General features: G+C 47.6%; 1 protein-coding gene and 1 long non-coding RNA gene across 7 annotated transcripts in view; one reads left to right on the top strand and one right to left on the bottom strand.

Moving 5' to 3' along the window:
* Eva1a (eva-1 homolog A, regulator of programmed cell death) overlaps positions 1-25,900 on the top strand; it is a 45,369-nt gene that overhangs the window by 3,960 nt on the left and 15,509 nt on the right. For 2 of the 4 annotated variants that reach the window (XM_038318767.1, XM_038318770.1), the window contains exon 2: positions 22,935-23,097. In XM_038318767.1, coding sequence (XP_038174695.1) covers positions 22,998-23,097 — 100 coding nt within the window. In that variant the 5' untranslated portion in view covers positions 22,935-22,997. The other 2 variants (XM_038318766.1, XM_038318769.1) reach the window with 2 other exon arrangements.
* Positions 9,640-18,697, bottom strand: LOC119806778. 3 transcript variants are annotated; one of them, XR_005284267.1, is made up of 6 exons: positions 17,755-18,697; positions 16,215-16,317; positions 15,150-15,260; positions 14,266-14,337; positions 12,645-12,863; positions 9,640-9,853 (listed from the first exon to the last, which is right to left on the bottom strand). It is a non-coding gene; the product is annotated as an uncharacterized LOC119806778 (long non-coding RNA). The 3 variants fall into 3 exon arrangements; XR_005284268.1 differs by having other exon boundaries at positions 16,215-16,303; XR_005284266.1 differs by having other exon boundaries at positions 16,215-18,697.

Raw genomic sequence — 25,900 nt, 5'->3', positions numbered from 1 at the left:
CACAGACATGACCTTTCTCAACGAGGTCATAGACCCTGATGGGACAGACTTGTGTTCACCAGATTGTGCTCCGTAAGAATGAGAAAAATGGGTATTCAATAGAGTCAGTCTGTCCTACAAGAAGAGTCAGGAAGAAGCTTGCTGGGCTTGGGGGCAGGGCAGGGCCATCAAAAAGCAAACACAGGCCCAGCACAGGAGATCACGACAGGGCTCTGCAGATCTTTAGGGGTTTGCCGGGCACTGGAGGCCCAGAGATGGGTCTGAGGAGGTGTGGCTTGTCACCAGTCCAACTGTCTGTCCTGGTATTGCAAGCGACAATGAAGTGGGCGGTCCCGGTTCAGGTGTGCAGACCTTTGAATGGTGACTCTGCCTCCTATCTCTGCTGGTCTTGTTTCCTCCTGGGGCCAAGGGATCAGAACCTAGGGGGTGGAGGAGGGACACTGTTTCCAGTAAGCAAAGAAAGCACAGTTGAAAGAAAGCTGAGCTTGGTAGCCGTGGATGGCTGTTTTGTTTTCTTTTCAAAGCCCTGGCTGGTAAACTGTGTGGATGGGCCCTCTGGAGCCCTGGCTTTGGAACAGTTCCCTGAATAGCATCTAGAAGTCTGTATGGATGGCTAAGTAATGGGTAAGTTTCTCAGACTTAGGGAGAGACGGGCAGAGGTAGAGAGGGTGGGGAAGGAAAGCGAGACAGAGATTCTAGGAGAACAGAGAGGGCAAACTAGAAGAGATGGAGTTTGATATGTGGGCCTATTCTAATGCAGCAGGTCAGTGGCTATCAGGGTTGACACACTTCCTTGAGCCCAAAGCCTTTTGTGTACACTTACTGCATAAAGCTCCCATGGGTGATGGGCTCATCTGCTTGCTGACTGCAAAACGGATGGAGGTCCCTCTGCACTCTAAACTTGACTCTGTTCACCATTCAGCACCCTCTGGGAAATGCAAGCCCTTTTGGAGAGAGGAGTGAGCAAAAGCCCTAGTTAGCACAGGAGACAAACCTGCCCCACCTTCAGGATGTCCGTATGCCGAATGGGGAGATAGGAAGACAGCCACACAACGCAGGAGTAAGTGAGGGCAAGACAGAGATGCTAATGTAATAGTTCAAAAATTGAATTTCCCCTGGAATCTCATGATGAGAGAAGGAATGGGCTGGGGCTCTGCTGCCAGCCACAGCCAGGACAGGAACTGGTCTCTCAGAGAGACTTTATACAGTTCTGATGACTTGTCAGATCACCCCGCCAAAGGCGGTGAAGATGGAGGACATGGGGCCACATCCTGACCAATACTGAGCAGTACTGCGTAGATTTAAACCTAGATTTCACATTCGCACCAGGGTGGGGAGTGTCACTGGACCTATTTGTTTCTCTTCCTCATATCTGATTGTCTTTCATCGGTTTTTTTACTGTTTGTTTTATTGTTGCTTCTGGCTTAGTAAGGGTGGATAGCTGAGTCTACCAGGGCCCAGGCTCTGACCCTAAAAATGCTGGTAATGGGACAGAGGAAATTTATTCTACCCAGAGCTCAAGGGATGGAGGCAGGAAAGGGTATCTTCTTTGTAAGGTTATCTAGCCTACCCTGGAGGAAAGGATTCCAGGAGCGGGGCGGGGGGGTGTTTCCTAGTTATTATAGGGGTCCCAGGTGTGGAGCTTTAGTTAGATATATTTGTCTCATCCATTCTACTCTCTGAGGGGTGTGTGCGTGCCTGCCTGCGTGTGTGTGCGTGCGTGCGTGCGTGCGTGTGTGTGTGTGTTTGTGAGAGAGAGAGAGAGAAGAGGGGGGGAGAAACGGAGGAGGAAGGAAGGAGAAAAAGGAGGGAGGGAAGGAGAGAGAGAGAGAGAGAGAGAGAGAGAGAGAGAGAGAGAGAGGGAGAGACCCCATTCATAGCCAAAAGGCAGACCCAGTACATAGACTCAGCCATCCAGCCCAGCTACAGGCTATCTCAGGACTGTATCTGACTATTAAATATAGGCTCTGTGAGGTCTTGTCTGTCCAACAACAAGAAAAAAAATGATTGGGGGGTGTCGCTCATTTGGTAGAGTGCTTGCCTACTTTGCCTTAACCACTGGGTTCAAGTCCCAGGACTGCATAAAGTGGGTTTGGTGGAACAGGCCTGGAGGAGAATCAGAAGTTCAAGGTCATTGTCAGCTACTAAATCAGTTCATAAGTTCAAGGCCAGAAAGAGAACCAGCCAGTGGGAACACAGCCATTTCCTTGGCTCCCGTTCCCGTCACACTTGCCTTCACTGCATCCGAGAGGGCTCTTTTACTTCTTCCTTCTCCTCTTGCCCCAGATTTGATCCCAGAGGCAGCCTGCTCTTTGTCCTCCCGTGAGAGGAGGCTGAAGTGTGCTTACTCAGCAGAGGAGCCACCATAAACTTGGGAGGGAAACAAGGCTTTTCCCAGAATACAAGGCAATGGCCGAAACCTCCCTTCTGCTCTGTGTTCTCCCGTCACTCAGAAGGGCTGTGGCCTGAGGGAGCATACTTCAGGGGATTTCATTCCTGTTTGGAAAGGGATAATCACAAGGACTGGCTAAGGCTGTCTGCCCAGGCGCTGGTACAAACACAGCCAGCTGTTTTCTTCCTTGCTCATCTTGATAGGACAAGACAGGTCACAGCAGCCCTCAAGGAAGGGGCAGGCGGCACCTGTGGGGGAAGAAGACAGGCAGGTGCATTGCTTTCTCAAGGTCCACTGTCCAGTGTGCCTCTTGGCAGAGCAACCTTGAAGAGCAGCTCTCTGCGTTGGGTCCTCCGCGGTGCCATAGTGAACCCATGCATGCAGATGTAACACTTGCAGGTGTGGACCTGTGTCCTGAGGGCACCCGCTGAAGTGTCCAGGTTTTTCTGTCCCACTGCAAAGAACTGGGCCGGGGCACATGGTTAGAAATAGAAGGCAACGGTTTGTTAACAGAAGGGAAGGCCTCCCGAGAGTGGAGATGGGCTGTGAGCTGAGGGAAAACCTGTGCTCAAAAGCATGGGGCCCTGTGAGGAGCAGCCCCTTACAGGATGTTTACAGAGCACTGGCTTTCTGTCTTTTGTGCTCTCCCTGTTTCTTGAGTTTGTTGTATGAAGCCCAGACACAGCCATGAAGGATGGCTTTTATGTGTTAAACTTGATACATCTTTCACCGGTCTTTCTCCGGTCTCCCGCTGGGCTATTGGAAGGGGCGGGTCGCTGAACTGCCTTGGAAGGGGCGGGGCGCTGAACTGCCGCTGGTCTACTTCAATGACTTGGTCCTGCCACCTCTCCAGGGCAGGGACGGTTTGCAGAGGCATTCTCCAGGCTTGCGCCCTGGGAATCTTACACAAATTCTAAAAGTTACACCTCGGACATTGTTCTGGGTAAAAGTGGGACACTCGGCTCCCACAGATGGCTTGGAAGCCTTGGTGTGTTTGCTCAGCTCAACACATAAATGACCATTTGCCTACACCTCACGTGCCAGCCAGGCTTTGTCCTAGGCCCTGGAGACAGATATACAAGGTGCTCTGTTTGCCCCAGAATTCAGAGACCCAGTGTAGAGACAGATGGAGTCAGAGGTAAGAATGTAGCATCTCACTGTCCAGCCTTCGTATTGAAATATATTCTCTGGAAGAAGAGAGTTCCCTGCCAGTTCCTAAATTGCTAGGGCCCACTATGAAGGAAGAGTTCTCACATACTCCAAGGACTCAATAAGTAAATGTCTTTTTTGTAAAAAATAAGTAAATGTTTGTTTTCAGTGGCTGTAACTGCATACCCCAGACTAGACATTTTATTATTATTATTTTAATGCCTTTTCCATACATAATTCTGAAAGCCTGTGAAGGCCTAGTGAAGGCCTCCCTGTAGGACCATGATGTTGTAGATGGCATCATATGGCCAGACAGAGCGAGCTATCTAGCTTGGTCCTTCTTCTTAGAAAGTAACTCATGCAGGCCTAGGACCTAATCCACGACCTTATCTTATCCTAATTGGCTCCAAAAGGCCACCTGCAAATGTCATTTACGCGTGACTTGGGGATTAGGTCTCTGATAAGTGAATTCTAGAAAACACATCGAAGCCATTTCAGATGTTCTAAGATGCAGAGAATGACAAAGTGCTGTGTGCTTCCCGAGGAGGGGCACTTCCCTGAGTCTGGACAGCAAGTAGGAGGGTCCAAAGGGAGGGGGAGGAGAGTGAGACAGGTAGGCAGAGACTGATGAGGGTGCTGTGGTTGGAGGGGGGAGGTGAGTCTGCAAAAGAGCAAAGTCTCATCAGGAAGGGTCTTGACGAAGTGTCTGAATTTGACTCGGAAGGCACTGGGGAACTCCTGCAGGGTTCATTGTAATGATAGATAGACAGGCTGTGGAGAAGACACTAGAAAGAACCAGCCGGATGAGCAGCCTTGATGTCACTGTAATGTGGGGTGTGTAAAGGGGTGTGTCAGAGGACCTTGGCTTGCTTTCCTGCCTCCAGCACCCCTGTGTTACTTGGGCTAGATGGTAAATGAGAGTGTCTTCTCTGAACACAGAAACTCTGTTTCCTCATTTATGGGTAGTATGGCTAGTGTCGGATTCTGTATGACATAAATGTATTAGCCATAATGGGCATGTGATTAATATTGTTACTCCCATCCAGGCAAGAACTAATAAGTTTCTAAGACACCAGTAACGGGGCTGGAGAATTGGACACAGACCCAGGGAACACTTGGCACTGGAGTCAACACGATCTGGTGACTGATTGGATGAAGGGCTACAGAAGGGCAGGAACTCATGATGACTGGGGCAGTTTGGCCTGGGCAACCGGGGCAAGGATAGTGGAGCCATTCATTGTCAGAGGGGGTGGAGGGGTGGAAGAGGGGAGAACCAGGGCGCAGCATGGCAGGAGAGGGCAGTGAGCTCAGTTTCAGACTGGCCAACTTGGAAGCATCAAGGCCAGGTGGGGAGAGGTGTCTGGGCAGATGGCTTCATGAGTTTGGAATTAAAGAAGATTTACGAGCCAACTTTTAGCGAGAGGCAGTGAAGTCATATTATGTATCATTTGATCAGGGAGTGTTACGGGGTATGGGAAGAGGGCCAAAGGTAGTGCTTACTTTTCAATGTTTATCTAATGTTTATTTTGAGACAGGGTTTCACGTAGCTCAGGCTGACCTCCAACTTTTGTTAAATCTGAGGGTGACCTTGAACTTCAGATCCTCCTGCCTCTGGGATGCCAGGTGTATATTACCAAGCCTGGTATATCCCTTATGCTTGGTAAACACTCCACCTATGGAACCACACCACTAGGTCCAGATAGTGCTTTTCAAGTGTGCTGTGCATTCTAAACCCTTGTAGAAGCAGAGGTTTCTCTGTCCAGCCTCATCCTATAGTCACTTTCTAATAGTCACTCAGAGGCTTATATTAATCATAACTCTTGGCCAATAACTCAGGCTTACTACTATCTATCTCTTACATTTAAATTAACCCATATGTTTGTCTATCTTTTGCCACATGACTCATGACATTTTACCAGTACCCTAGCACATCTTCTTCCCTCAGCAGCTGGCTTGCATCTCCCCTGACTCCACCCTTCTTCATTCCAGCATTCTTAGTTTGGCTTTCTCACCTAACTCAATCGTGTTCAGCTACTGGCCAGTCAGCTTGTTTATTAAACCAATCAGAGCATAATTTACATAGTATACAGGAATATTCCACAGCACCCTTGTAGTAATCTTAATTATGAGCAAAGAAAAACCATCAGGAAGGGGATTGCTGTAGAGTCTTTACTTCAGAGTACAACCGCCACCCAGGAGGACTCCTATTACTGTGGCTATTTTACACCTGAGTAAACTGAGGCACACAGGTGATAACTGACTTCTCCATTCGACTCTCCATGACAGACCCAGGATTTTCACCCAGCTTGTCAGGACCCACGCCTGCGTCAGACTACTCTTGAGAACAGGGCTTGCTAGGATGCCACACAGCGCTCCAGGAGAGGAAAAGGGAAGATTCTGTGAAGGCAGAATTGAAAGGGGACTTGCAGAGAGCAAGAGGACACAGGGGACTGCAGTGTGGGACAGAAGCATTTCCAGAAAGGAGGGGCCGACTGCCCAGGATCAGGTCAAGTCCACACAGGGTGAAGTGCCCATTGACTAGGGGATTAGAAGACCATTGAGTGCTGAGCTGGTGGGCGGGGTAGTGAGAAGGCCGGGGTGCTGAACAAGGGGAAGGTGCCGGAGTGCAGCTGTGCTGCACAGTTTTTGACAGAGCTCGCATGGAGGTCAGAAAAGAGAGAAGGGTGAGTTCCAGGATGCCAGGAAGCCCCAGCACTTAGGGGAGAATCCCTAGGAATGAATGTAGCGGCTGTGGGAAAGCCTTCAGGTCGAGTTCAGCTCATGTTGGCGAGCAGAGGATCCACACTGGAGAGGAGCTTTTGAATATAATGGATGTAAGCAAAAATTTTCTCATGGTTTCTGCTGAATTAATTATCAGAGAATCCACATGAGCGAACCATATCCCATCTCCCGGGGTGAGCATCTCTTTGCTCACTTTTCTTTCCACAAAGGCCTTCAGTATTTTTGTCCTGCGTTCGGGCAGCAGCCATGTGCCTGGTGAGATAAGGAAGTCCTGGAGGGGTCTGCTGCCGGAGACCTGAGTGTGACATCCAGAATCTATGTGACCAGCACACCATGGTGCTGCGAGCTTGGAATCACAGCAACAGGGAAGTAGAGACAGAGGCATGGATTTCTAGGACTCTCCAGCCAAGCAGCTTAGCATCCAGGCCAGTGAAAGACCCTGTCTCAAAAGAAAAAAAAGGGGGGGATAGAAAAGGTGGTCATCACTTGAGGTACTGACCTTGGACCTCCACACACATATGAACCCATACTTGAACACACACAGTGCACACACAATACTACCCCCGCCTCCACCAGCTCCTGGGTTTTGCTCTCCGAAGAGTCTTCAAGGTACCATGACATGCTGCGGTGCCCTGTCCTCTGTGGGAGCAGGTGCCTGCTCTGTAAATGTCAGGGAGGTGAGAGTGATAGCTGGCATAGACCTTGAGGAGGAAGGAGGAGATCCCCAGGGACCCCAGGCCTGGGAGAATTATGGAGTGTGGCTTTCAGTGCACCTGCTTCTAATGACCTTGAGTGATTTGGCTTCTGTCGTTTAAGTTTGTCAGATGAGAAAATCTAACTCCCTTGCTAGGCTTTGCTGCTGGGCACAGGAACACAGACTCAACCGGCCTTCCGAAGTGACTCCCTCTTCTTGGGGCAAGGACAGTTTCTGGACTTTGGGGACCTAGGATTCTTTTCCTCAGACAGGGACCATGGAGGGTTAAAGTCTTAACTCAGGCACGGCTTTGCTCCAGCTCCTGACGCTAACATCCCGGAGGCTCGGGGCTAGAATTAAGATCTGGCTTCCAACCTTGTAAATATTCTGTGGTTGAAATGGCATCTTTGCTTTTGGAAGTTTCTCGGTAAAAGTACACACCTTCACAGAGGCCTCTGACCAGCTTTCCTAGAGATGTGCTGTCCTGAATCCAAAAGGCCATAGGAAAGGGCTGTGTGTGTGTGTGTGTGTGTGTGTGTGTGTGTGTGTGTGTGTGTGTGCGTGCACGGGGGCGGGATCAGGTATGCTTGTGTATATGGGAATGTGTGTATTGTATGTTTAGCTGTAGCTGTGTGTGTGTGTGTTCAGGTATACTTGTGTGTATGGAAGTGTGTGTATGTGTTGATCTGTAGCTGTGTGTATGTATGTGTGTCTCTGTGTGTGTTCAGGTATGCTTGTGTGTATGGGAATGTGTCTATGTGTGTGATGTGTCTCTGTATCTGTATATGTGTCTCTCTGTGTATATGTCTCTGTGTGTGTGTCTGCGTCTGTATATGTCTGTGCATGTATATGTGTCTGTGGCTGTATCTTTATGGGTGCATGTGTATCTTTCTATCTTCACACCTACAGCAACTGAATTGTTTTCTTCATTTTCTCCCTCTGGGTGTCAGAAAACATGAAGCTGGCATCTTTCAAAGGTTGTATTTCAAACTTGGAGGTTTTATGGGTCTGTGGAGAGACCCTCCAGGAACCAAGGATGAATGTGGATGTGGGCATAGTGCACAGGGCCTTTGACTGGGTATTGGTGTGCACAAACAAGGCACTGCTACAGAAAAGGTAGGAGCCACAGGTGCCTTGCCCCACCCTTCTTTGCAGGGGAAAGCAGGCATTCTTCCCCAGGAGGGTGTGCCTATGGCTCAGTACAGATGTGGACTCCATGAAGACATATGACCCTTGATGTGGCTTTTGTCCAATCCTGTGGTTCTGAATATTCCATCAAGGGAAAAGTCTGGGCATGTGGAATGAGTGCAGAGAGCTGTGTGTTATATGGTAATTAGTAGTTTATCTTCTATACTTCATTATTGAGAACACTGGAGTGTCGTTGTACGCATAGAAGCTTGAAACTTAGGCCCCAGTGGGCAGTTATAGCTTTAGACGGTACTTTAGACAGGATGCCTTGTAGATTCAGCCTATACTGATTAAAAAGCTATCTTCATCCAGGTGTTGTGCCCCACACCTTTATTCTAGCACCCAGGAGGCAGAGAGGCAGGTAGATCTCTGTAAGTTTGAGGTCAGCTGATCTATATAGTGAGTTCCAGATCATCCTGGTCTACAGAGTGAGTTCTAGGACAGCCAAGGCTATACAGAGAAACCTTGTCTTGAAAAACCAAACCAACTAAACAAACAAAAGCTCTAAAAACTAGAAAGAGAAATTATTTTAGCTAGGGTTACTATTGCTTTAATGAAATGCCATGAGGGAGGAAAGGGTTTATTGGGTTTACACTTCCTCATTACTGTTCGACACTGAAGGAAGTCAGGACAGGAACTCAAACTGGATAGGAACCTGGAGGCAAAAGCTGATGCAGAGGTCATGGAGGGGTGCTGCTTGCTGGCTTACTCCCCATGTCTGGTCCAAGCTCACCCTCCAGAGTGCTGGGATTGCAGATGTGAGCTCCCTGCCACATACAGTTGTGTCTTTATAAGAGGATGCGTTCCTGCACAGGCGTCGCTGAGCCTGCCTGGTGCTTTAATTGGGCAGCACACTGGAAAGCTGGAGTGGGGACCGTGTGCTTGTGTGTACAGTTTGCCTGCATGAGAAGACTTGCAAGGATTTGTTAAGCAATCTTTCTGCAACTCCAGATTTCCTAATTGATGACACATCAACACGTGGGCTAGAATGGTCATCGTTTGGCAGGAGACCCTTCATTCCAGAGTGGCACTAACATAGCCAGCTGGGCATGTAAACGCACTGGGCTGGTGGTTGTTCACAATGGGCACAGACCACTATTGAGTGTGTCTGCTTACAAGTTTTAAAAAAATAATTTTAAGTTTTTTATTGTTATTTTAATATGTATGACTATTTTGCTTTTATATATATCTGTGGACCACTTGGGTATTGGCAGAAGCCCCAGAGGTGGTTGGATCCCCTGGCACTAGATTTACAGATGGCTGTGAAAGCTGCCTGGGAACCAAACCCAGGTCCTCTGGAAGAGTGTTCAGAGGTTAGCGATGGGTGAGTTTCTCATTCTCTGTCTTCTTATTAGACACAGGGCCTCTTACTGAACCTGGAGTTTCCGCTAGGCTGGCTGGCCAGTGAGCCCCAGGATCTTCGTGACTCTGCCTTCCCAGTGCTCAGATTACAGGTGCACACTGCCATGCTGACTATTTTTTAAAACGATCTATTTATTTTTATTCTGTCTGTATTAATGTATGGGCATGCAGTGCCCACAGAATCCAGAAGAGGGATTAGATCATTTGGAACCAGAGCTCCTCACCCGGCCTCAGTTTCTTGACTTCTTCTTCAACACAGTCTGCTTTCTCTGCCAGCTTCTCCCAGGCCAGGCTGATCCCCCTTTGTTGTCACTTGAAGCAGGGGGCTGCAGTGTAGAGGGTATAAAGATTAGAATCTCAGTCTTGGCAAGAGAACATTGTCTTTTTATTCAAATGAGCAAACTGTGCTTATAAGCTTTTGATCTTCTTGCCTCCTTCTCCAAAGTACGGAGGCAAGTTTATATAGTGCTGGAAACTGAAACCAGGGATTCATGTTTGCCAGGCAAGTACTCTACCAACAGAGCTGGATCCCCAGCAGTTCATTCAGGATGTGATCATCTTGGTACTGATTTCCAGCATGTGAGCTCTACTTCACAGAACCAGCTGTGAATGTCTTTGAAAATTCTTATTCCCTTTCTGATGCTGTGTCTCACATAGACCCTACTGAAAGGGAACCCCTGCCCCTAGGATGGCTCCAGGAACATTTTGTCTATAGACAGAGCCCAGAGGTGGTAGAAAGTCTGTCTTTAGAAACAGGCTCCTGGGCTTTCCACCTGTTTATCAGACAGCCTGTGGCTTCTGGCCTTCAGCTTGTTTGGGGTGGGGCAGAGACAGGATCTCAAGTAGCCTATGTTGGCTTTGACCTCACTACGTAGCCAGGGATGACTTTGAGCTTCTGCCTCTCCTGCCTCCACTTCCCGAGTGCTGGGACTATAGGTGTGCACTACCACCCGTGGTTCAGAGCTGTGCCGGAGCTAGAACCTGGGGTGCTCTGTGTATGAGGCGAGCATAATTAGTTATGAAGTCCAATGAAAATAATGTTACGGTCGGGGTCATCACAGCGTGAGGAACTAACTGTGTTACAGGGTCGCAGTGTTAGGAAGCTGGAAAGGCAATGCTTTAGACACTCCTGGTTGTAGGGCCTAGGACTTGATCTCTGATCTCCACACTGGAGGTCTTCGGGTTTGCTGGTCCTGGTGTCTCCCTCTTGGCTCGTTCTGCTGATGATTGTGTCTTGAGTGTGACCGTGCCATGGGAACTGCATGTGTGTCATGTTTTAGGGCGCTGCAGAAATAAACTGAAGCCAAAGAGAAGTCTGGGAGCATCCGCGCCTCCGTGAAGGGTTACGTCAAACATCTTCCACGCTTTCTTCCCATTCTGGAGACTTCACATAATTAAAAGCATCCCCAGCCAAACACTAAATAAATTTTACACATGCTGCTTGAATTACTTTACAGGCTTATCCCAGGGTGGCTTTCTCGGAGATTAATATTTCATTGAAATGATTCCTCTGGGCAGGCTGAAGCCAGAAACTGCGGAAACTCGACATTTGCTTTATATGATAAAACTTCAGGGTAGGAATGCCTTTTGAAACTTTTTTTTTTGGATAGGATGCTCAGTTGAAAAAAAAAGCACTCATAGCAGAGCACATGTGGCATGAGCCCCAGATTGTGTTTCTATCTACTCAGATATAAAACTGAGAGACTGTGCCTCCAGATGCTATCATATTATATGGGTACAAAACCGGTACAATTTTTGCTTGGTGAGCAGTGCTGTGGTTTGGATGTGTTGTGTCCCCTGAAGGCTAATGTGTCTGAGGATTGGTTTGCAGTGTGGGGATGTGGGAGGTGATGGGACCCTTGGGAGGGGGACCTTGTGGGGAACTTTAGGTCATTGGTGCTGAGTATTGATGGTCTTTCTTGTTGCCATGACAAAAATGACTTACGGAAGGAAATGTTTGTTTTGCTTCACACTTTGAGGGTGTCCTTCATTCTAGCGGGGACAGCATGAAGGCTGGGGAATAAGGCAGTATGGCCCCAAGCCAGGAAGTGGAGAGAGCTGAATGCTGGTGCTCAGATCTCTCTCCTTTTTATTCAGGCTAGACTCCACCTCATGCTCACACTGAGAGTGTGTGCTTTCTCCTTGGGCAAACCTTTCGGATAACATTCTCACAGGCACACCCCAGGGTGTTTCCTATGTGGTTCTAACTTCAGTCAAGTTTGGTGAAGATTAATCGATACATGCTGTCACACTGGAAGAGATCAATGACGTTCTCAGGGGATCCGTTTAGTCCCAGGAAGCTCTTCAGCTTCCTGTCTGGCATGTGACCTCCCCCACTTGTATGTTCTTCCCATGTAGTGCCATCCTCCCTGAGGTGACTTAGCTAAGAAGGTCCCACTAGGGTTGGTTACACACTCTTTCGACTTTCACTCTCCAAACTATGAACATCAGGCTTGTGATATATGGTAGACCACATTCATTGGATTTTCAGTAGCAAACACGTCTTGCATCTTTAGAATAAGTCTCACACTGCCATGCTATAAAAAGTCATAAGAAAGAAAAACAACCCTCACTTTCTGTTGACCCTGTTTGCTGATACTATGTTAAGGATCTTTATGTCTGTATGTCCTAAGGATTTTTTTCTTTTAATGTTTTCTCTTTGTTTGGGTGTATATTAGGATCATGCTAGTTTGATGAAGTGAACTGGGGAGTAGATTCCTCTCTTTTACATAGAATACATATTTATTATTCTGGAAGCCATAGAGTATCCGAGCAAAACAATTTGGATCTGAAGATCTGAGAGTGGGGTTGGGATTAGTTAAATTAGTAATTCAGCTTTTTCCTTTTCTTTTCTCAAGTGTACATCTCTGTGTGTGTGTGTGTGTGTGTGTGTGTGTGTGTGTGTGTGTGTGTGTGTGTGTTTCTGGGGGTTTCTAGGGCTCCACACATGATAGGAAATAGTATCCCATTGAGCAGTATTTTTGCTTTTCACTTTTTATTCTTTGATGGGGTCTCATAAACTGCCCAGAATGACTGCCCAGACTGTGGCCTATGCAGGCCATAAATAACCCACGCTCCCGCCCCCAGCCTCTTGAGTAACTGGGAATACAGACCCACCTTGGAATTCAATTTATTCACAGTTAAGGGCTTGCTTGAATCATCTCTGTCTTTCTGGGTGAGCTGAGGTGGATGTCTGGGCTTTATTCTGGGGACCGATGGCCAGAAGTTCGAGAGCACTGGGGTTGACCTGCAGCCCCTGTTACTTTCCAACTAGTCTTCATGGAAGAGCTTTCTCCATTCCTTGATTTCCCATTTGAAAAATAACAGCAATCACTCCTACATCACAGGCAGAAGCATTCAGTCAATTCAAGGGAAGGCCTTGGTGATGCTTGCTGAGCATACAATTAGTCACTGATACCCTGAGCAAGCCTCTAATGGAGCCTTTATGGCGTTTCCCCACTGCTACCCCATTGTTGGAATTAATTACTCTTTCCCCACTGCCCCTCTAATGTTTAATTTACATGCTCTCCTGAGTCCTTCTTGTTGCATCTTAGGAAGCTAGAGTGCAGATTTCTCCCACTGGCCCTGTTCATTCATTTCTACATTCCGTCATTCATTCAGAGGAAGTCCTGAGCTAGGCAAAGAGGTGAGCAAATGCGGACCGTTCCTCCTCATTCTCAGACCCCTGGGAGCAGCAAACCACTTAGCTAAATAAATGGTTCCAGTGCACCTTTATTGGTCTTTAATGGTGTAAAATAGGCACACTATCTATTTTAGGGCAGTAAGGTAGTCTACCTCCAGACTGAAAGGCATTTGGTTAAGATTAGAAACTTAAGGGCCTATTTCTGTTGGTGACACCTGTCTAGTCCTAAATGGAGCACCAGGCTGTTAGGTCTCTGCCAGAGCAGCACAGGGGCTTCTGAGGGCGGGGGCCATCATGTTGAGTCTGGCTTGAGTCAGATCAGGTCAAGCCAGTTCCGTCAACTCAGAGCTTTTGCTCAATCAAGACCAAGTCTTTGTCAGTCTCTGAGAAGTTACAGAAATGCTCCTGATGGTCCAGATAGTGTCAGCTATGCTTTAAAGCCTGGAAATCTTGCCCCACTCCATGGTTTGATTCTGGTCATGTGACAGGATTTGTTTAGAACGGTTCCTGTGCTAGGCACTGTGCTGGCCGCCACTGTTGGAAAATGATGAGGCATAAGACCCTGCCAGCCATTCTCCTTCTGGAACAGTCTCTGGAAACACAGACTTGGTGGTGTCACCAGGGCCGCCTGGCTAAGGCTACTTGCTGGACATGCTGGTCATAAAACCAACTTTCATGGGCCAAGATGTGAATGTGGAAAGCAACGAAGCGTGTCTATGTTTGTGAAGATGCTTGTCTGGGAACGTGTGATGGTTTATGTTGATTGTCAACGAGACAGCAACCCAGAGATAAGCTTCCAGATGCATAGATTAGGCTAGCCTGTGGGTATGCCTGTGTGGGAGCGTCTTGATTAAATAAAGCAGGGACACCCATCCTAAATGTGTGTGGCAGGAACCATTCCTGTGGGCTGGAGTCCTGAATGGAATAGAAAGGAGAAAATGCACTGAGCACTGGTGCTCATTGCTGCTGCATCCTGACTGCGTGCTCCTGCATGGCTGCCCAAGGCAGCAGGACTGCCGAGCACAGCTACCCCAGGCCCTGCTGTGTGCGCTCCCACCATGGACTGTACCCACAAACTGTACAAAGCCTTCCTACCTTCAGTTGCTTTTGTCACAACAACAGGAACAATGACTAAGGTGGAAAGGAACAGCAGTGGGTGCCAAGGATCTGTAAGGGAAGTGGACCAAAGATAGGGTAAGTGCGGGGACAACTCAGATAAGGGACATAGACAAAAAGATGAGTAGAGGAAGTGAATAATCAGAAAGAATAGGAAAGCATTGCAGAAAGACATTCATATACATATACAAATACATACACACACTTACCTTTGCATTTGCATATGTGAATACTCATATCTGTGTTAGGTATACACACATGCATATCTGTGCATTTGCATACATATACACACATGTACAGGTGGAAGAAAGTAAGAAGGGAGAGAGTGGGGAAGTTTGAGAGCGAATTATACATGCACATGTCATTTCTAGTGTTCCATCCTCCTGCCTGTGTGCCCACTTTTTTTTAATATGCAAAGATGAAGAGTTAAAAAGGGGAGAATGAAGAATGAGTTGTTTATGGAGTGCGTCCCTAAGAAGGGGGAAGTGATCTGATAGGAAGTGCTGGGGTCAGTTCTTTAGACCAGCAGGGAGGTGGGGATGAGACCAGGATTGGGGGGTAGAGGGTGGGAGTATGGGGTGTGGGGGCGTTATCCCTGCTTTCTCAGGAAAGCTGGGAGGATGATGCAAACTGAAATGGTTTTCTTTTTATAAGCGCTGAGTGCTGGACAGGAGACCAGGCAAGTGGGGGTTGGAGTGATTAAGATAGGCCTGAGGGAGAGAGGGGTTGTCAGATAGGTCCTGGTGAGGACTGTGGGGGTACAGTTGTGTGGAGAGCACGGCTGAGCCTAGCGTGGTGTGCCAGATGAACACAAAGAAGAAAGGGGGTGGGGCCGGGGCTCCTGGAGAGGCTGGTGAACTCACAAGCTTTGACTCTATCACTGGGAAGCAGACTCAGGTGGAAGAATGTGATTTCCCAGAGAATCTCTCATCCAGCATTCCCTGAACGTCAGCTCTACTCAGTTATGGGAGACTCTGGGGTTAAACAGAGGAATTAAGACATGTCCCTGCCCCTAAGTGTTTCACAGCCCAGGACTCAGGGCTGAAGAAGCCTCTCAAGGGGCTGATGGGGTCCAGAGGAGTCACTGGGAATGACTTGCTGCTGGAGGGTAGTGGTCAGCAGAATGTATGTCTCATGGGTCACCATGAGAGCTCGTGAGTCCCATAGAGGAAATTTAGATATCCATAGCCAAAAGGTGGGGGCTGTGCCCAGCTCCCCGTGTGTGTCAGTTGGTTGGTCATCACTGACCAAACAGTGTAAGGGAGCGATTTTTGATTCACCATTCCAGAGGGTATAGTTCAAGCTTGGCTGACCTCTTACACCTGGCAGATGAGGTTTCTAGCTCTGAGCCACCAATGCAAGTGACTCCTTACTTTTGGACAGAGCATCATGGTGGCGGTAGCATGTGGTGGGGGCTACTTTTTCTCTTGGTGGACAGGAGTCAAAGGAAAGGCTAGTTAAGATATAACCCTAAGGACATGGCCCCAGTGACCCCTACACCCCCTGACTAGACCTCACCTTTTGCAGAATCAATAGGGTGAATGTTTATGCTAAAATGGTAACAGTAGCCGAGTCTTGCCTGAGAGCTGTGAACCTCTAAGTGGTTTCCCAGTCCTTTACCATGGTGTAGCCCCTGCCTCATACTGGGGAGGCCAACAATCAGGTGGTTGCACAGTCCACAAAACTGGGTGCCTTAGCAAGCCCAGTCTGTTACTGAATACTGAAAAGGTTCCTAGAGAGCCGCTGTTCCTTAGAATTTGATGGAAGTCAGGAAATGCTGGTTCTGGTATCAGCAGCATCTATAACAGGGTGATGAATCAACTCAGCAGCCAGAGGGTGCCTTTCTTAGGGTTTCCAAGGCTGGGAACAGACACCATGACCACTGCAACTCTTATAAAGGAAAACATTTGATTGGGTGGCTCACTTACAGTTTCAGAAGTTCAGTCCATTATCATCATGGTGGGGAGCATGGTGGTATGCAGGCAGACATGGTGTTGGCTGTATCTTGATCAGAAGCCTACAGGAAGTAGACTAAGACACTGGGTGGTATCTTGAGCATATGAGACATTAAAGCCCGCCTTCACAGTGACATACTTCCTCTAACAAGACCATACCTACTCCAACAAAGCCACACCTCCTAATAATGCCACTCCCTGTGAGTTTATGGGAGCCAACTACATTCAAACTACTATAGAGCCCAAGCAAGCCCAAGGTGAAATCTCTTTCTTCTGCTTTACCCTCAGTCTGCACTGCTACCAGAAGATGCTGTCCACAGTCAGGACAGGTCTTCCCAGGTTAACTAAGGCAGTCAGGATAATACTTCAGTTGAGGCTCCCTACTCAGGTGGTTCTAGAGTTGACATTAAACCCAACTACAATAATCCATTCATGAAAACAGGGCTCTCATTATCAAACCATTTCCTAAAAGCTGGCAATCAAGTTGCTTTCCGTGAACCTATGACATCTCTTATAGTCAAACCATGATGGTCAGCCCCTGATTGTTGTCATGAGTGTGGATCAGTGAGCCCCACAGACCTGCTTTTGCATGTAGGTACAGGAGTTCGTAACAAATTACTGATCTGCAGACAGACAGGGATTGTTGTACACTGCCGGCAGGAATGTAAACCAGTTGGGCCACTGAAGAAATCAGCGTGGGGCTTTCTCAAAAACTAGACTTAGATCTTCATATGACCCATCTGTATCTTTCCTGGTGGTTTATACAAACAACTCTGAGTCCATAGATCACAGAGGTACTTACACGCTAGTGTGCTAGTGTTTATTACATCAACATCCAGTTAAATTGTAGAACCAACCTAGGTGTCTAGTGACAGAGGAACAGATAAGGAATCTCTCTCTCTCTCTCTCTCTCTCTCTCTCTCTCTCTCTCTCTCTCTCTCTCTCTCTCACACACACACACACACACACACACACACACAGAGTTTTCTTCAGCCACAAAGAGTGAAGTTATATTATTTGTAGGAAAATGGATGCAACTGGAAAAAATCATATAAAGAGAATTAAGCCAAGTTCCAGAAACACAAATATCACATATGTTTTTTCTCCTTTATAGTTCCCAGGTTTTATATAGATGTGTAAATCACATATATACATATGACATAAAAGTAGAAATAAACCTGTCTAAGAGATGGGTGGTATTGGGGGGCGGGTGGCTGAGAAAATGGAGGGTGTCTTGGTCTGCTTTCCTGTTTCCGTGACAAAATATCCAGCCAGCTTTGTGAAGACAGGGCTAACTTGATTTACACATCCACTCAGGATTCATCACGAGGGAAGTCAGGGGTAGGAACTTGGAGGCAGTAACTGAAGCAGAGGCCATGGAGGAACAGCGCTTTCTGCTTGCTCAGCTTTTCTTGTATAACCGAGGTCCATCTGCCCAGGGTTCATGCCACCTACACTGAACTGCGCCCTCACAGCGTCAATCATTACCAAATAAAATCCCCCGCTGACTTACCCACAGTTCAACTGGATAAAGGCGATTCCTCATATGCGGTTTCCTCATCCCAGTGGACTCTAGCTCATATCAGCTCGAAACAAACAAACAAATGAACAAAACAAAACCCCCAACTGACATAGAGGTTAAGGGAGTGGGGGTAGGATATGCTCAATACATTATATAGGTATGAAAACTTTTTAAAAATTAAGAAAACAAAACAAAATGACAACAAAAGAATTTCCAGTTGGAGAATCCGAATTCAAATGCCAGCGGCCTGCCTGTGAGCCTAGAGATCAGGAGGCTGAGGCAAGGAAGATCTAGAGTTTGAGGCTAGCCTGGGCTAAAAAAAGAGAGCATGTGTCAAAAATAAAACAAAGCAGAACAAAACTTACAAATAGAACTAAAGATGCTGTGCTTCAAATTTCCTCTTTTTCTTAAAAAATAGGGATTTTAAATTTTCTGTGTATGAATGTTTTGCCTGCATACATGCATGTGCACCTTGTACCCACAGAGGTCAGAAAAGGAAGTTACAGGCAGGTGAGCCACCATGTGGCTGCTGGAAATCAAACCTGGACCACCTGCAGGAGCAGCCAGTGCGCCTAGCCACTGAGTTGCCTTCCAGCCTGGGCTTCCCCTTCATTCTCACTTACATCCCTGTAAAGAGAAGTGGACATAGGAGGGTGCCGCAGCATCCTTGTTGGGGAAGCCTTGACATCAAATCTACAAGCACAGACACATGCAGGAGACGTGTACACATGGAGCAGGATACTTAGCAGTCCTGGAGCTCCACCACTGGTCCTGTTTATCCTTCCCACACATACATAAGCAAAGGTAGTGACAAAATGCCTCTATTCTGGGCTGAAGAGAGAGGCTTCCCTAGCAGCAGTAGCAGACTTTGGGAACAGATGGGTCAGAATTGACCAGGATTCAGCATCCACACAGAGCTGCATGAGATTTTTTATTTATTTATTTAATTTTTTGGGGGGTGCATCTGGGCATTGCTATCTGGGAACTGAATTCCCTTCCTTCCTCTTCCAAGGAAGTAGCTTGCAGGCTTCACTGATGTGGGGCCAGGCAGACTGGTCCCTTACTCACTGGGTTGTGAGTTTTGGCTGAAGAGAAGGAAGAGGAAACGGGTGTCTCTGATCATCTGTCTCTTGCTTCCTTTCTGTTATGAACAGAGGATGCTGGATTCTCCAACTGGCTAGTCCAAATTCCTGATAAAATCCCAACCCATAGTGGCTGGAGAGATGGCTCTGCTGTTAAGAGCACTGGCTGCTCTGGGAGAGACCCCAGGTGTGTTTCTCAGTGTGTACATCGTGGCTGGGGAGATGGCTCTACCACTAAGAGCACTGGTTGCTCTGGGAGAGAACCCGGGTGTGTTTCTCAGTGTGTACATTGTGGCTCAGTACCATTTGTAACTCCATTCTAGGGGATCTGATGCTATCTTCTGGCCTCTGCAATCATATGCATGAGGTATACATAAATACCTGCAGGCAAACACTCATACATGTAAAATACATTATCCATGGGATTTTTCCTCTGAGAGAATGCTACCCAACTCTCCAAGGACCTAGACAAATCCCCAAGTCCTCTCTGTTGGACTCATAATGGCACCAAGTCTAAGGTACAAGATAATCTCCCAGACATGTGATGTGGTGTGTGTGTGTGTGTGTGTGTGTGTGTATGTCTGTGTATGTGTGTGTGTCCTTTCTTTTTCCTTTGCAACATCTGAGAAGTCAACTGAGGGCAAGTAAGTTTAGAACTCTGATTGGCTGAAACCAACCTCGTTGAGGCTGACCAGTTCTTTCCAGATACTTCTCTGTTCCTGGCAGCCCACCTCTTCTCACTCAGCTAAAACAACAATTGCCCATCTGAGAGTTACCTGCACGGGAGTGGAGGTGGGCTTGGTTCCTAAGGAAGGCACGTTGCTTCTGAGTCTAAAGTGTGATGCACCACCACCAGGGACGCTTCATTTCCGTGATTACTCTGTGTACACGGGCGGACTCAAGGCTGCAGACAATGTACGTTTGTAACTGTGGCAATGAGGTTACCTGTAAGGTGGAAGCGGCTGAAAACAGCACACCATGCGCTCAATTAACCATTCAGTCTAGGTTTTCACAAGACAGGGCATATTGGCGTCTTCATCTGGAGAACAGTATATGGTCAGGAAGCCAGGGCATGGGATGAATGTGGAAGAAGGAGGTTATTTCTTTCCAGAAGAAGCTGTGAGCCAAGATGTGAAAGAAAGCCAATATAGAGTTAAGAATTGAGAGCTGGGAAGTTAGCTCAGTGGGTAAGAGCACTTAGTGCACAAGCATGAGGGCCTGAGTTTGAATCCCCAGTGCCCACTTAAAAAGCCTGTGATCTCAGGGCTGTGGGTGCCATAGACAGAAACAGTGCTGGCTGATAGACAGCCTAGCTCCAGATTCAGTGAGACCCTCACTCAAGGAATGAGGTGGAGTGATATCGCAGGACGTCTGACCTCTTTGGTTTTCAGGTGTGTTCCTGGTATATGCGGCTGCACACTCGTCTATGCACACACTCTCTCGTTCACACAAGAACTGGTAGATGCTATATTGTTATGTGAGTGTTGACAGGGTGTTCTTTAGAAATGACTTTTCTCTAGAAGGATGTATACTTAACCCAGTGGGTTATCTTTTGAAGAAAGCCCTGGCTTTGAAAATATCCAACTCACTTGTAATTCTTCCTTTCCCTACATAATTCCCATCATTCCTAGCATCAATTTGTCTGCAGAACTAATCCCAGTCTTGACATGGGTCTTGTACCCTGTGAACCAAGGAAATACTTCCATGGAGGTTCCCATGCAGGATGGGCCATTGTAAGCTAGGGAGTCTCTGCTTACAGATTGGCTTGTGGTATTTGCTTTGGAGGACTTTGCTATTAAACCTCATTTTCCAAGAACCTGGTCACTTCTCACTTCTGGTCATGGGGAACCCTGTACTGTTGGACCAGAGTTTGGAGCAGTGCTCGCATGGGCAAGGCACTGGCAACTTCTCTCTGACACAAGGGATTCCTAAACCTGAGATTGGCTTAGGCTAGACTCTGAAGCAGTGATTCTTGACCATTCTAGAACTCTGTGACCACTTTTGGACCAGATTGCTCTTTGTGGCAAAAGGCTGTCCTGCATCATATGGAAGACTTAGCGCATCTCTAGCCTCAACCATGGATACCAATATCACCTTTGTTGTAGCTATGACAGCCAGAAATGCTGCTAAATGCTGTCAAATATGTGCTTGGAGACAAAACTGCCTGGGTTGAGAACCAGTCCTCTCAGAGCTGTGAAGGGACAGAGAGCTTCCTGGAGAAACACGGCATAACCCTGCACATGAAAGTGGCTTGCTGCTCCTGTCCTATATCTCTATGCTGGTGTGTCTCTTCTCAGAGTGCTGGCCATATGAGCCCACAAAGGTCATATGGCACAACACTTCTCAAACTCAACTCAACTGAGCATCTTAGAAACTGCAATTTGTATTTTTTAGGTCTGGGGTGGTGCCTAAGATTATGCAGGCCTAATAAGTTCCCAATTAATGTTGAAGCCGCTGATTCTCAGATGATGCTCTGGGCTGTGAGTGAGGCTGTAGGCCAGGTATCTGCATGGTGCATGATAGGGTCTCTGGGCCAACTTGAGATCACTATGGTTTGTTGTTTTTTTTAATTTTTTAAAATTTTAATGATTTTTAAATTTAATAATGTGGGGGTATTTGTCTGTGAGTGCAGGTACCTGAGGAAGCCAGACAATGGTGTTAGATTTCTTGAAGCTAGAGTTGCAGGTGGTTGTGAGTTGCCCAACACGGGTGCTGGGAAACAAAATCCAATGCTTTATAAGAGCAGTAGGTGAAGGAGCTAGGTGTCCCCGGGAATTAAAGACAATCTGGCATTGTTGGAGCTTGGGTGAGCTTTTATCTGTGCCTGCAGGTGTGTGGCCCATGGAGGATGTTCCGAAGGAGCCAAGGTGAGAGTCATAGAGGTGCCTGTGTTTGTTACTAAAGTGAGTGGAGCCTGGCTGTGGGCTTCGGCTGCGGCCCTGTGATCGTATCTCTACTGTAGAAACATACCCCGGGTGGTGAGTGGGCACTCACCTGAGTCAGGAGGAAGAGTCATCAAAACCAGCATGTGGGAGACTGTTGCTCATCAGGAGTGATGTGGCCAGCATCCTGGAACATTGGTGCGGACAGGTGGGAGGGGATGGATTTGAACTTATGATTCTAGCAGCTTCTTTCTCTGCCTGGAACCTGGGGTCCTTGAGCCTGCCAAGCCCAGAAAGGGCGAGGAGCTGGCCAATAACCTGGTCTCTCGTTGTTTGCCTGTATCCTTCTGTGCTCACCTTTCAGGAATGCTAAGGGCTACTAAAGGAGGAGCCCTGCTGTGGCTCAGAGGCTGGAGGGAGGGGGTCCCTCCTCTCCCCCCTCCAGGCAGACAGCCTGCTTCCAGAGCCCCTTAGTTCCACTCTTCATTCTGAAATTCTGAATTAAAAAAAAGATAATTAAAAATATTAGGCACCTTTTGAGGGAAATTCACCTACTACCTTGTCTAAAACAGCCTTTACTGTCATCCCCCTGCCTGCTACCCTGCTTTATTGTTTTTTGTTTGTTTTTAAAACCTCTCTCACTTCTGGACTCTGAGATCTCCCCATCCTGGTTCTCATCCCTGACACATCTTTGCCATGGGATCCAGAAGCAGACTGAGCTCCCAAGTCCTTATGGGCATTTTAGAGCTGGACACACGGTGGCAGCTGTGGGATGGGCATCGCTTACCCATCGCCAAGGGTGGCGTATTTTGACCCGAGGGACGAGGCACCTAATCAAAGTACATGTGTGTCATCGGTGCAGGCTTCCAGAAAAGATCAGGAGCAGAGCAGTCACCGAGGTGATGATGTGGCTCTAATGGACCGTTCCTCAGAGATGAACGAGGAAAAACGCAGTGAAGCAGACGAGGAGTTTCCTGAGGGAGGGCTGCAGTGGGGCGGAGAAAGGAGAAAAGTCAGGAAAACACGTGAAGTGTTACTGCCTCCTAAAAGCCGAGCACCTCGCCCGATCAAAGTGCAAGACCCAGATGTTGCCTGGGAAAGGTGGCTTCCTCTGGGACCCCGGCTCATGCTTGCTGAGCACAGGCTGCTGGAAACAGAACCCCAGGAAAGCAGACTGCCTCATTGCTCACTTTATGTCTCCAAACAGGAGAAGAGAGGGAGGGGGCCACGCTGATCCAGACGTGTCCAGGAGCTCTCCTCCCGATGCCATATGAGGCTGCCCCTCAGCCCCAGCACGGAGCCAGTGGCCGCCGAGCCCTTGGAGATGGCTTTGCTCAGCAGCGTCCTGGCAGCCTGTTCCTATATCTCAGGTGGGTACTGGTGTCTGCTGGCCAGGACCGTGATCCAGCACTGAGTCCCGGGTTGCTTCCTGCTGACCAGACCTGGCCTTGTGTTAGAAGAGAAGTGTGTGGTCACCACAGGGAGGCTCTGCGGGTGAGATGGAAGTTCTTCAGGTTCTTACCTAAGTGTGATATTCTCTAACTGGGCAGGTGAATACTCACAACAGCCTTGTCTTTCTGGAGAAATGTTTAGTTGCCTTTTGGCCATGGCCGCTACTGCTTTCTGTCCTGAGCACATCAACCAATAAGCAAGGTACTGGGGAGTCCAGCAGCCTGAGGAAGGCTCTCAAACCTAAACGGGTTTCTTTGTTCATGAGTGTGTGTGTGTGTGTGTGTGTGTGTGTGTGAAGGAGTATGTGTATACATGTGAATGTGTGTATGAAAAAGATGTGTATGCGTGTGAGAGGATGTGTATGCGTGTGTGTGTTTGTGTGAGAGAGAATATGTATGCATATGAGTGTGTGTGTGTGTGTGTGTGTGTGTGTGAGAGAGAGAGAGGATGTGCATGCGTGTGAGTGTGTGTGTGTTGTGTTTCAGGGGTCATCTGAGGTGTCTAAAAGCCTGCTGGAGGAGAGGGAGACAGAAGGTATGTGACTCTCAGAAACCTGATGTTACCTCTTCTTGAAGTCTTGCTCTTCACCAAGACAGCTGACTCCTTTTTTTTTCTGGAGACCAGACATTGTTCATATAAAAGGTGGTATTTAATAGCACGTGGAAATGGTCTCTTGTTTGAATGATCAGAACTTCTATGTTGCTGTAGTGAGTGTTTTAATCTCTTGTGCTTTGAAAACTTGCTTGTATTTTGTTTTGTTTTGCCTGGAGTTGTATGAAGAAGGGGCTGATGTTTTGATTCATCTCCCTTTAGGGGAAGGGTTTTATTTTCTAAATTTTCTAGCCAGAGCTCATATTGGTAACTTAAGAATTCAAATGTAAAGCCTGATGCTTCTATTTACAATGGCTGAGCCACGGTCAGAGAACTTCTGAGAGCTAACCTGTCTGATTCAGCTGTGGTTAGAAAGATGGGGCGTGTCTTGTTCCTGCTGCTGTCACAGAGCACCCCAACAAAAGCAATTCAAGAAAGAAGGGGTGTGTGTTGGCTTATAGTTTGTTACAGTCCATCATGGAAAATCAATGCTGATCTCAGAACCAGGGTCAGAAAGCAGCAAGCACAGGCATGTCGTTACTTGGATCTGGTTCTCTGTCCACCTTTCCTAACTGAGATTGATTTTCTCGCATTAAGTAACATAATAAATATAATCTCCCAAAGGCTATGAAGTTGGAAGGGAGTAAGGTTGGGTCTAGGAGGAGCTGAAGGAGGGGGTGGGTGAACATGATCAAAAGACATTGTATGCAGGTATGAAATTCTCAAAGGGTTAACAAATATATATTTTTTAAAAAGAGAATCTCTCCCGGACACTCTCAGAGGCTAACCTTAATCTAGACAATCCCTTATGGGGCACCGGAGTCTGTGAAGTTGACCATCAACACTGACCATCGTAGGGTAGCTAGTCCATCGGTGCCATGCATCCTGGATCTTCTTTCATGGTGTGGAGAAGCCAACTCTGTCCCATTTCAGGAAATCCGAGACCCTCTGCCTCCTTCCTGGGCATCCACACACAAGAGAGATTTCACTCTTATTTATGTTTTTAATGGAGAAAGAATCTCATGGACTTCTTTGGACTGTCTCTTGCCTTTCTGCCACCACATGTGGTTTATGCTGGAGGTTGAACCTAGGGGTTTATGCAGGCTAAGCTAGCACCCTGCACACAGAGCTACACTTCCAGCCCTTTTGCTGTGTATTCCAGCTGTGCTGGGAATAAAGGACACAAAGCTAGGGTATGGAAATTTGCGGCTGTGACACCATGTTTGCACAGTGACCGGAGGGGGCTCCACTGACTCTGTCCTGAATACTGCCCCACAGTGAAGTTATAGGCAGGCAGCCAGGGGGTCCAAGATTTTCATAATCGCAAGGATGCCTTCAAACCGGCTCTTGGATAAAAATGCCTCTGATGAGAACAAACAGTGCACTGGACTTTGACTCCCTGCTCAGCATAGAAGGCCCTTGGCGAGTTTCCATTTTGACCAGCCTGACCCTGGGTTGTGGCCACTGGATGTGGTAATTCATTGAATTGGCTGCTGTTTACTGGGTGTCCTGTGATCTTGTTGAGGCTGAAAAAACCCATGGCCCTATTTTCCTGTCTCCCTTCTTTTTCCCTACTCCATTACACTGGAATGAATTATTATGTGGAATACAGTAAAACTTTTGCTTCCTTTAAGTGAGCATGGGGGAGGGAAGCTGAGGAGAGGGCTCCGCAGAACAGGAAGGACATGTGCCACCAAGCCTGACAGCCTGAGTTGGGACCCCAGGAGCCATATGATGGGAAGACAGAACCAACTCCAGGAAGTTGTCCTCTGCCCCCCACATTCATGCCGTGGCACAAACGCCACCCCCTCCCAAACAAATAAATAACATGGGAGCATTTTTTAACTGAATAAGCATGGCAAAGATTTAAAGTGAATGCCAGAAAATGGGAATTTAGGTTTCTAAGATAAAATTTCTTATGTGTAATCAAAAAGACAATGATTAGAATTGCCTCTGAGTGGCTAAACAGATGGCTCAGCAGTCAAGAGTAAACGCTACTCCTGAAGAGCATCCCCAGGTTCAGTTCCTCGCGCCCACACTTGACAGCTCATAACCTACTGTAACTTCAGCACTAGGAGACTTTGCACCCTCTTCTGACCTGCACAGGGGCCTGCACGCACGGGCACATAC

Source organism: Arvicola amphibius, chromosome 2 (genome assembly GCF_903992535.2).
Source record: "Arvicola amphibius chromosome 2, mArvAmp1.2, whole genome shotgun sequence".
Classification (NCBI taxonomy): Eukaryota; Metazoa; Chordata; class Mammalia; order Rodentia; family Cricetidae; genus Arvicola; species Arvicola amphibius.
Note: the sequence above shows the minus strand (reverse complement) of the source record. Positions and strands in the feature narration are given on the sequence as shown.